This window comes from Chiroxiphia lanceolata, chromosome 3 (assembly GCF_009829145.1).
Source record: "Chiroxiphia lanceolata isolate bChiLan1 chromosome 3, bChiLan1.pri, whole genome shotgun sequence".
Classification (NCBI taxonomy): Eukaryota; Metazoa; Chordata; class Aves; order Passeriformes; family Pipridae; genus Chiroxiphia; species Chiroxiphia lanceolata.
Window position 1 is genome coordinate 111001164 of NC_045639.1, and position 12028 is coordinate 111013191.

At 48.6% G+C, this 12028-nt stretch overlaps 1 protein-coding gene across 1 annotated transcript in view; it reads left to right on the top strand.

Annotated features, from left to right (window-relative positions):
* TNFRSF21 (TNF receptor superfamily member 21) overlaps positions 1-8477 on the top strand; it is a 34785-nt gene extending 26308 nt beyond the window's left edge. The window contains 3 exon segments of the mRNA XM_032683154.1: positions 3294-3347; positions 5951-6170; positions 7060-8477. Of these exon segments, the coding sequence (XP_032539045.1) occupies positions 3294-3347; positions 5951-6170; positions 7060-7289 (504 nt within the window). The 3' untranslated portion in view covers positions 7290-8477.
* Positions 8478-12028: the final 3551 nt, after the last annotated feature.

Here is a 12028-nt window from a genome sequence, read left to right on the forward strand (position 1 = left end):
ATGGAGGCAAAGCTGCTCTCTCCTGTAGAGCCCTATTCCCTTGGCAGCCTTTTGTGCTCCGAAATCCAAATATTTACAACCCCTGATAGGAATAGGGGAATTAATCAGAGTCTATGGAGCGTTACAGTACGTGGCACGAACATTTTCCTTCAGGTAATGAACAGCTCTGCTGCAGACTTGCCGGCTTTTTTAGCTGTGGGAGATTATGCTGGTTTTGCATGGCGCTGGATGAATTTAGGTTAAACCGAGATTAGCCCTCTGAATCATTTTGCTTGGGGTTTTTTGCTGCTGAGCCAGAAAATACAGCAAGAGCGGCGGCTGTGGGAAGGTTTTTTTTGGGGTGCTTTTAACTCACAGGGCTCCTGTTAAAGCCTGGCCTGGCCATTAATGTTTGTTGGGCTCAGTGTCTGCAAAATCTCTCCCCTCGCAGTCAGGTTTACTGGACAGCAGCATGTGAGCCTGGGCACTGCTTAGTGAGCACGAGCACACCCCAAATTAATGGTGCCGACAACAACAAAAGTTAGGAGACAGAAGGCAGGAGAAAAAGGAGAGGTCTCACACTGCTATCCCAGCAAATTGCAATTCTCCATTTTTGGGGTTGAAATCAGAAAAGCTCAGTGAATTCACTGGTTATGAGGGGTTTTTTTGTGGTGCTTAACAGCATTTTGCAGCTACCGGGGAGGAGTCTGTGTTCACCTGGGCTAGCCTGGGGTAGAGCTGGCACAGCCGGCCGTATTGGCTACTCTTGAGTGCCCTGCTGTGAGCAGTGCTTTAAGCTCTTATCGTTTTATTTATGGCTCTGCTGGCCTCGGCTGAAGTGTTTCAGGGACTGGATGGAAGGGAAGCAAACAGCCTCAGTTCAGCAGCGCAGCCTCAGCAAAGCTGAAAAAAAAATATGAATAAGGGAGATGTGGAAAGTGGAAAGGAGGAGGCTGCAGCCCTGAACCCAGTGAGCTTTAGGTTCCTGGCTAATTTCACCTTGTGAATAATCCCATGAGTCAGCAGATCTGTTGGGGCAGGGGTTGGTGTGAGGTTAAGCTGTGAGGTTTTTGGGGTGCCAGAGGAGAAGAGGATATGAAAGCAGCCCCGTGTCCAGGCTTGCAGCTGTGGCGGTGCCTTGTGGCTCCTTTTCTTGCTCTTTCACAGATCAAAACCCCAAGGTGTGTGGGGGGGTGGTTGCTGAGCCTGGAGCAGCATTCCTCAACTCCAGCCACTGTCAGCTCCTACCTATCCCCTTCAATTCCTCTTTTGGCAACACAGAATTGGGCTGGGCCCAGTAATTAGGAATTAAATTTGTTCTGTGTTCACTTCATGTGTCAGCAGTGGGAGTGAGGGTAAAGTGGTTGGATGGATTTCCCAGCCGGAGGAGGCTGTGGTCCGAGGGCTGGGAAATGCCCAGGCAGCCAGGAAAGGAACAGAATTTTCCTTCTGGACTTGCATCAGGTTTTATTTGAGGCACAAAGCTGTAGGCTGAAGTGGCCAGAGCCCTGGGGAGGGGGTAGGGCTGATTGAGTTTTGCTGGAGTGGGCATCACTCCAGGTTTGCTCTAAACCATGACTTGATTTTCAGCTTGGGTTTGAACTAGGCTGGAAATGTGCAATAAACAAAAATGTAATTATTTATAAAGTAATACAAATATAAATAACATAAGCACAAAAATAGAGACTTTATAGATGCAGTGATATTTGAAGTTTCCCTGCTGTGGTGGCCACATCTACTGGGGTCTGTGCGTTTGCAGTGTAATGGGTTTGGGTGCCTAACCGGAAACTAGAAGATGGTTTCTTGTACTAGCCAAACTGAGCATTGACTTACTCAGCCTGTAATTGGGTTTGGAAACTCTTCATCAGAATTTCATCAGCTCTTCATTATGGTTTGAATTGAAAAAGTGGGTAGCCAAATCTATAGAAAGGAGAAACCACCAGGAGCTCTCCCGGAGACAGCATCTCCTGCTTGGAGAAACACTTTGCCCACAAATGGCCAGGACAGAAGGGGAAGAGCTGCTTCCTCCGTGGGTGGCTGTGCTTTAGTCTTGGCATCTAAACTTTCCCCAGACCCAGCATTGCCCATCCTGGTTTGTGTGGGGCTTGATTTGAGGAGCTCTTCTCCAGGGCTGCCGTGTGTTGAGGGATGCAGCTCTACCACAGAGATGGGTCAACCACTCTTCTGAAACCTGACTGATGATATGAAGGGCACAGAGGAAATTTGGGCTTTCCCACCCCAGCATCCTCGTGCCCTTCCCATCCTGGCAAAGGGCTTGCCTCCTGCTCTGCAACACCACACAGTATCACTGTCTCAGCCACCTCAGTGAGACCTCCTGGCCTGCCCAGTGGTGTTTCACCTGCCAAGATCTGGTCTGCCCTTATGGTGGATCCCCAAACACCATGATCACCATGAAGCTGTTGATCCATCCTCCCTATGCCTGTGGGGACCATAGCGAGAGCATCGCCCCCCTCAACACCACCCTATGCCAGCAGCATTGCCTATTCCAGAGTGCCACCCTGCTTCTTGTGCTGGGGCTTTTCCTCCCACATCCCCTACAGAGGCATAACAGACCTGGGAATAGGGCTGGTGTCAGCCAGGTGTCATCTTTGGCAGGGAATCCGGGAAACGGCTGCCTCAGTGCTAAATTTATCCCCCCCACATCCTGGAGGGTGCACAGCCACCTTCGGCAGCACCAACCTGCCACCGGCTTTTGTTCCCGCCTGGTTGCTGCAGAAGGAATTACTGGGAAGCATTGCCTGAGGGAAGGGTGTTTTTTAGTGCTTGCTGCTGCTCCTTCCTAATATTAGCACAGCAGCTGCAGTTTCTGTTTGTCTGACTTAAGCTTTTATTGCAGTACTGTAAAATGGAGGCAGAAAATGGGACCCACCAGTTCAAACAGAGCTGTTGAGAGCAGCTGTGGAAAGAAAACAAAGCCAAGCCTGTGTCTTCTTCTGCCTCCATCCCCTTCTGTCCCCTTTTCTTCCATTTAGGAAGGACCTTGAGATACCCTGAGCTGCTTAGAGCATCCTCCTACATGCACTGGGATCCAAGAGGTGCTTGAACTGCAGTCTAAAGGGCTGCAAGTACACTGGAGCTTTTAGGATTTTTTTTTTTTAATTAATATTTTTTTGGCATTGAAAATCTCTTGCTGCAGTGCTCAAAAAAAAAAAATAATGAAAAAAAGCTGGCAGAGAGCCCCAGTGCCACTGATGGGTCGCAGGAGGCTGCTGATGTGTCAAAGCCACCACAGTGCCTTTGGTTTCCACTCTGGACTGTCCATCTAACAGTGTCCCATGTGTCTGTCTCTGCAGGTGCAGATGCAGCCTCAGTGGCAAGCGCAGGACCCCGTCAACGAGGATGTAAAGGTGAGAAATTCGGTATCTTTGGAAAGGCAAAAGGGCTGCAAGAGGGGTTTTTTTTGTGGGATTTTTTCCCAGCCAGAGCTCGGTTTCGCTCAAGCACCGCCGTTCTTAAAAATAGGAATGGCCAAGGTGGTTTCAACAAAATGAGTCACAGGCTATGAATAGTGTGTTTTTAGACCTATTCCACAGGCTTCACCTCTCAGCAACCTTCTGCATTCCCTGGTCTTTCAAAGCCCTCATTCCCACTTGCTTTCTTCCCGTGGTTTAAATATTAACACACATCCAAGCATCCTGTTTGCTTTGCCTCAAGCTTGCAACTGTTCAGCTATTTGGAAAGCCTTGGGCTCCCGGGACAGCTACAGTCAAATCACCTCGGGTGATTTTGTCTTTCCTAGTCTGTTTTAGCAGCTGTTTAATTAAACTCCAAATGAGTTGGTTTGGGGAAGGGCTTTTCCCTTCTGCTGGGATGATAGAGCTGGGGCAGCTGTCTGCTCCCTGCCCTCCCTTGGCCAATTGCTGCTCAGTCATCAGGCCCCTTTCTGGGAATCAGTAGGTGAGTTTGTTGTTGGATATTAAGTAGATGAGCTGCACAAAGAAAAACTAACCCTTAAAGCCTGTGTTATTTTTAAAGGGGATATCAGAGCATATTACAATTTGGAAAGCAGCCAGCTGCTGTTCTGGTCCTTCCCTTGATATTCCCCCTTAATGGCAATAGCTGATTCTCCATGATGAACTGTTCTGGAAAGGGAGTTTCAGAGGAGAAGGCAGATTCTTTTAATTAAAAATTAAAGCTGACTTTTATTTTTAACGTGCCTATTGCGTAATGCGCTGAGCTAGAACAAATCCTCCCCTGTTTATTTTCAATGAGGGAGAAAAAAAACCCTTTTATTCTACCAGGAACAGGCTTCAATGTTAATTTAATGTGAACTAATGGGCGTCCCAGCAGACATGTGATTTGTGGGTGGTGAATTCCTCGACACGGATGAGGAATGTTCGGGCACATCCATGCCAGTGCGGAGGTGGCTCAGCAGCTCCCTTTCCCACAGCCTTTTATCCCAATTTTGCATTTTATCCCTGGGTACTAGGCAAAAGTATGTTAGCAGGAATATCCTGGTCTTTCCTCTGTAGAAGGAGAAAATGGATGTGAAATGCTGTTGGGAGAGGGAACTGCATGTGGACAGGGCTTGAAATTCTGTTCTCTGGCAGGTCGAGCAGGGATGCAGGGTTTGCAAAAGATGGTTAAATATTGGATGGCCCTTAAAGCAACCTGTTTAGAAGGACCTGGTGACCTGCAGAGGTGCCCAAGCTGCCAGCCAGGGATGGAGTGATGCTGCCCAGGGCACCTCATCCCTGCAGGGAATGGGAACAAAGAAATGCTGTGCTTGAGATTTGTACCTCGAGGGGATGTTGGGAGATGGAGGAGGGTAGATAATGTTGGCTGCTGCCATGCAGGTGGGAAGGAGATCCAAGAAGGAAGATGCAGAGTACAGTCAAATTAGGAAGTGGGTTCACAATGGCACTGAAATCATAGAATCATGGAATTGTTAAGGTTGGAAAGACCTCTAAGGTAATCAAGTCCAATTGTTAACCCAGCACCACCATGTTCACCCACTGCATCATGTCCCCAAGGCCACATCCACAAGTTTTTTTTAATGTCTTCAGGGATGGTGATTCCACCACTTTGCTGGGCAGCCTATTGCAATTCCTGACCATCCTTTTGGTGAATAAATTTTTCCTAATATTCAATCTAAATCCCCCTGGCACAGCTTGAGGCCATTTCTTCTCCTTCTGTAACTTGTCACCTGTCACTTGTCAAAGTGCTGCTTCCCAGCAGTGCTTGTGCCTGTTTCTTTGGGACTGTGGAGCCAAATGCTTGCCCTTGGCTCACATCAGGGTAGTAAAAAGCAAAGGCACTTGAGTGACGCTGTGGTCAGGGCCACCTCCTGCCTGTCCTTCCTTGCTCTGAGCTTATAGTCTGGTGGGACAGACTTCTCCATCAGGCTTTAATGGGGTGCTCACGTGAACAAGGGCAAACAAAAGGGGCAAACAAATAATTAACTCAAAGTGTGACCAGTGTAGCTGGTGAGAGCCACATGCTGCAGTGGGGATCACTGAGGGGTTGCCCTGCAACCTTGGCACTGGTTGGAGCTGTGGAGCCAGGCTGTACCTTGCTTTTAACCAAACACTAGCTGTGGAGCAGGTTTTGGGGAGAGCTTCCTTGTTTGGGCATCATCACCACTTGCCCCCAAGAGCTGTGCTTTGGGCTCCAATAAACTGAGAAGGAAAACTGAGCTAAAATGCTCTGCTGTGCTTGCAGGCACCATCCTGGTGTAGTGGTTGGTCCTACCAAAAGTACCAAGGGTGCGGGGTTGCGTTACCCCTCCTGCCTGATGTGCCAAATCCCGGTGCTGATGCCCAGCCCGGCTCTCCAGTGCCTGTTCTGGGATAGCAGGTCCCCTGGGACAAGATGGCCACCAAATGCAGGGACCGCTCGCTGAGGGTGGGCTGGGGCATGTTGGAAGCCAGAGTGCAGATGGTTTTGAGTGTGAGCCCATTGCATGGCATCTCCCCCAAGTTAATTTTCCCTCCCTTTCCTCCCCCCAAAGCTGGAAGGTGACAAGCTGGCGCTGCCGGTGAGCCCCAGCCCGGTGAGCCCTGCACCCACCCCCAGCCCCAAGCCCCCTGAGGCTGCCGTGCTCACCGTGGAGCCCTCTCCTTCTGAGAAGAAGTGCTTCTTCGTGGATGAAGCAGAGCCCCTCCTGCGGTGCGACTCCACCTCCAGCGGCTCCTCCGCGCTCAGCCGGACAGGCTCTTTTATTACCAAAGGTACCAAAATCAGCCTGGTGGGAATGGGAGGACTGAAGGGATGCCACGACATGTCCCATGTGGTCAGCACATGTTGTAAAGCTGCTCAATGTATGATATCATTAAACAAATAACTAGAAAAACTGGCCCTCCAGGATACATTTATCACATCCTCATTCTAGACCAGAGTATCCTGTTGGCAAAGACAATAAAGATTTCAGACCGAAAAACACCTTTAAAGGCTTTTAACTCTTTGAATTTCTGCCAGGGAAGGTGTAGCATCCCTGGATGTTTCTCCTGACTTTTGCTATTGCGTTGACCTCTGTGTTATTTTAGGAGTTGAAACCAGAGAATGTAATTTGTAATTTCAAGACTGCCTTTTTTTTTTTTTTTTTAAATTTTTTTCACTCTTGGTCCTGTTTGTTGCAGCATGTGACTTGGGACGGAAAGCACTGTTAGCCACCCCCACTTTTTTTCAGAGGGTTTAATTTACCATATTTAACTTGCTGCATTTAATCAGTCTTTAACTTCTGATGAAGGTGAAACACTGAGCTCAGTCAATCTACCAAATTTATACTTGGGTGCATAAATAAAGCTGACCCAACGAAAACAGCTTGAAAGCGCAGAATTCAGCTTTTTTGGCTCCCCTCCTGCCCTCACTCTGTTGCACTTGCCATTCAGCATTTACAGATGCTGTGTTTGCTCTTGCAAGATCCTGACTGAGGTGCCTCAGCAGCACTGGCTTCTCCATCTTCTCTCCTCCCCATCACCCTCCACCCTTTCCCTCAGTTCTCCTTGTGACATGTCCCTCTCCAGAGGTGGCACCAGGGGATGGTCCGAGGAGAACAAACCCTGGTTAGCAGAGGTTCCTTAAGGAGTTTCTTGACCACCTTCTCCTTTCCTCCTACAGAAAAGAAGGACACTGTCCTGCGCCAGGTGCGCTTGGACCCTTGCGACCTGCAGCCCATCTTTGACGACATGCTGCACATCCTCAATCCCGAGGAGCTCCACGTGATAGAGGAGATCCCGCAGGCCGAAGACAAGCTGGACAGGCTATTTGAGATCGCCGGTGTCAAAAGCCAGGAAGCCAGCCAGACCCTCCTGGACTCTGTCTATAGCCACCTTCCTGATTTACTGTAGGCACTGGGTCACCACACACTCTCCGAATATCTGCTAGAGCTAGCTTGGCGCTCGTTAAGATGAACGACAATACGCAGGCAGGTTTTGTTGTAGAATATATGGCCAGTATTTTCGTTGAGGTGTCCTTGGTTTTTGGAGGGGGGGCAGTTTGCCAGCGTTGCACCCCTCCACCGTAACTATCGCTCTCAGTCCAAGTCTCTGCCCCCTTCCCGAACCTCTCTCCTTATTCTCATTCCAATCAGATCAGCCGATGCACTTTAAAAAAAAAAAATCTGACAAAAAAAAAAGCAGTTAATGAACTAAAAGACCACGAATCTGGTGTAATTTAACACATGGAATTGGGGATTGCTCTGTAACCCCCTTCCTCTGTCAAAGCTGTCACTCAGAGTGACCATCTCCCATCACCTCCCTTCGCCTCAGAGCAGTAAATGGCAAAAACACGCAAAAAACCCCCCCAACTGTTGCTGGTTACTGTCTCTTAACGCAGCTAAGCTTCCCACCCGAGCTGACTTTTTTATTAATGTACTATTGTTTGGCTCATATCCATTGCTGAGATTTTACTAGCACGGTTATTTATTGTATGGTTTTAACCCGGACAATGCATTGCGCTCCTATTACGCTACAGCAGAAGCGCTTTAACCGCAAAAGAAAAGGGTCGAGTCCCACCAACCTCCGAGGTGATGGAAAGGTCCTTTGCCTCCAGTTGAATGTATGGAGTTATCTTGCCTTGTGGGAATGGTGGGGCCCCCAAGGGAGCCAGTGCTGGACGTGGGGAGGCGAAGGTGGCCGCCGGTGGTCCCGCTCTCCTCGTGCTGTAAGACTTAAACCAAGCTCTGCTTTTACACTCGTGTCTCTTGTTTTTTATACAGACGTGGCCGATAAGTTCTTCGAAGACCTTACGTGGTCTCTAATAGTCTCTTCAAATCACACTTCACTTTTTATTAAAAGAGGTTTGGGGGGGGGGGGAGGAAAAGCTGCATCGTAAGAAGTCTGTCTGATTATATTTGCAATTATTATGCTCCCGTAACGAACAGTCTGTACTACGTTCAATCTGAAGAAGTAATGATACGAGGGTGGCATGAGCTGCCCCGTGGGAAGGGGGTGGGAGTGGGGGAAGAGGGAAATGAATTGAAAAATTGCCTTCCAGTGTACTAATTTATTAATAAATACTAGGTGTTTGTTATTTGACATGATTCTGCGTTAACCTCCTTAACAGCTGCTTCTGCTTTGGGACCCCTGAGTTTGGAGCAGGGTCTTGCTCGGGGGGCCCATGGCAGGGTCATGAGAGAGATTTTGGAGGTTGGGGGTGGTGAAGAGTTATCTCTAGCTTTTCCAAAATATGATTGCTTTCTGTTGACAGCAGTGCCTTGAGTCCCCACGGTTGCTGCTGGAGCTCTCTGCAGGTCTCCGCCCTGCACCGGGGTGGGGACCTGTGTTAATCCCCACAGCAGTGCCAGATCAGATGGCTGATGAGGCTTCCAGGGTTGGTTTTTGCAAGCTCTCAAAGGCTTTGCAGGCATTTTGGGAGGCTGAAGTATTAATTTTCCAGGATGCAGCTGCTGTGCTGAGTCACTCCTGAGCGAAGGTCTTGCAGTTACAGCATTTCTGCTGCTGTTACATTACCCATGTCCTTAAAGTCTCTGCTTCCAAATAACTCATCCATGTTATTCTGTCTACAAATGGAATCCTTAATGGGACAAATGCTTCTGGTTTATAAGACTGTCATTTTGTTTACTTGGCTCCAGAGTCTTTTCTGTTAACTACGGTGCTGTGTTTTCTTTCTGGCTGGCATTGGAAATTGCTGGTACAGGACTATACATAGGTGCAGGATTAAAACTCTTTGACACATGGACAGATGAAATATAGTGTGAAATAGCAAGAGCCTTTATTGGGAGTTCTGGGATGGAGTTTTCCCTTGCTGGCAATGAAGCACTGAACATTTGGTGCCTGCAATGTGTCTTCAAAGCATCACAAAGAAATAGTGAGTGTGGCTCATGTGCCTGGCATACACTGGGTTGCCAAAAGCTGTATGCTGAGGTGGAGCCCAGTATGAGCTGTGGGCAAGTGGGTTTTTTTACCTCCATGTTGGGAGCAGTGGTGGTTGCTGTCAATCCACCTGGGCAAGAACTGATAAGGGGAGGGAACGTGTGCAATTGTGGGCTCAATCAATAGCTGGCTTTAAATTATCCTTTCCAGGCTCTGGGAGCAAGTCCAGCTGGGAAATTAAGAATTTTTCCTTTTCTGGTGGGCCAGGTTCTGCTGTAAAGCACTAGAGCCACTAGGCCACCCTCCCAGGGCACCAGCTCTATCCTGCAGCTCTGCTTCCCATCCTGGTAGCTGCTCACATTTTCTGATGGGATTTGAAGGAAAAGTGAAAAGAACAGTTGTGGGAAGGACTGAAGAGCCAGCTGAAGAGACACCACAAAGCAGGCATGTTGAGGAGGTGCCTTGGCCAGGAGATGCCAAAGAAGCACAAGGAAGCTGGTGGGTTGCATTTAACTCATTTTGATGGCAGGTCATGGAACAGGCCAGGATTGAGGCAATCCTTGGCTCCATCTGTGCTGTGCACACTTCCAGCATTACTCTCTCCTCTGTTTGCACCTAGATATTGGCCTTGTTCCTGGCTCCATCATTTCAGATATTCAGTCTTTTGCTGTATGCATGTGTATGTGTGTGAAATATATTTATTTGTTAGATATTTATATAAACATACGTATTTATATACACAACATAAACTTTTTTATATTACGTTATTGATATATTTACTTATTTTTCTATATTATTACTATGTATTTTTACAGGTGTATAATATATAAATATTTTCTGTCTCTGGGGGTGTGCAGGGGAAGTGTCTGAGAGCAGCTGAGCCCCATGTACAGGCAGGGTATTTCCTGGACACGTGGGAGGTGTGAGGAGCCACAAGCCCTGCACCCTCACCCTTCCTCTTGGGCCAGCTCTCTTAAGCCTTAATAAAATAAACCAGGCAGGTGGGATCGATGGGTTCATGACCTAGAGGCGTAACTCCATGGGAGGGGAGATTGGGCTTGTTCTCATCCTGGGCTTATTTGAGGCATTGTGGGCAATGCACAAACTGTGCACTCGGCAGCACCAGCTGTGATGTGCAACTCAAATGGGTCAAGTCTTGGGCTAAATGGTTAAGCAGAGTAAAGGTGTGAATATAAAGATCTTTATAAATACATGCAATATCCATAAAAATGCATTCTATACAAAATCTGCATTAAACATGTACTTGAGCGTGCACTGCAGGTGAGAGTTGGGATTTGCCCCTCGCTTGGCCTTGCTCAGTTATGGTGTTTGCTCCTTGTGTGGTGTCTCCACTTCGAGACAGGCAAGAGGGGTGGGAATTTGGTGCTGAGGTGGCAGTCCTGGATGGCAGAGCCTGTGAAACCAGAGCAGACAGGAAGCATATTGAGCACAGTCATGCCCCCCTCTGCCTGCTGTGGGCATCTTGCTTCAGAGCAGAGACAGAAATTTCTGGTGTGGGCCACACAGAACATCAACTGCTCCAGTCCTGGATGGTGGGGCTTGGACACGAGGTGTGGACATTGCATCTCACCCCGAAGTCACAGTGTTTGCTGGGAAAAAACGCTCCAGAGACACCTCCAGCATGGCCTGGCATCCTCAGGACAGCCAGGCTCTGCTGTTCCAGTGCCTTTTAATTCCTCCAGTGGAATTGAGGATTGAGATTGTATTTTTTAACTCTCTTTCTTTTTTTCCCCATGAATTGCACATGCTCTCTGCAGAAGAACAAGACATCTTGTACACTTTCCTCCTACCTCAGCCAAATTGGAGTTTATCCTAATGGGGAATTAATTACAAGCCTCTGGGTGTGGCTGCTTGTATCCCGGTTCGAAAAGCACCCCCAGGTCTCCTGGGAGGTCATTCACCCCTTTGTTTTTTTGCATATCAGCCAATTCTCTGTGGATTGCAACAGTGTCTGCGTAGGAGGGATCGTCTGTGCAGCCTTTTGTGTGAAGAACCTGCGGGGAGATCCGTGGTGATCCCGCCGAGGATGCCCCGCGGGCTCTCAGTGGGGCGGGGTGGGGGGGTGTGTCTGTCTGTGCCATCACACAGAGCCAAGCTGTGCAGTGTGTGGGAGGGAGGCAGGTTGGTACAGGGGCAGCTCTCCCCGAAATCTTCCTCTGGAATCGCTTGGCCTCGAGCTTTTACATCACGAAGGCTTTGCAGTTGGTTTTTTCTTCTCTTGGACTTTGCTCCTGTGAGTGCCATGACGGGGAAGTTTCCAGGGCAACTGGTAGGAAATGGGAAGATGGAGGAGAGATAAGAGCCATCATTTGTGTATTCATTGGATACATGTCTGGTGGCACCCCCCCGAGGTGTTTATCTCACCAGCCTTTAGGACACGCCTGCTGCTTCCCTGTATGAGCATCCATGAGCTTTATAGTTTCCTTTGGGATGCTGTAATTTAATTTTCCTTTCTTTCTAGGGTGGGTAGGAGAGGAGGGACCTGAGGGATGATGGAGGACCTGCCTGTTGTGGCAGCTATGGGTATTTCTGGCAGCTCAGGGTTGTTGCACTGTACCCCAGGCCCTTGTAGCCAATGCACCCTTGTATCTGTGCTCCTGCTCCCCACTTTCTGCTCCAAGCCCCTCAGGGACCCCTTGGCTGCCACGCCAGCTTTATCTGTCTGATCCCTGCCCACTGTTGATGAGATTACCTTCACTTTGATTTAATTTGAAGGAAATGAGTTACTCTGT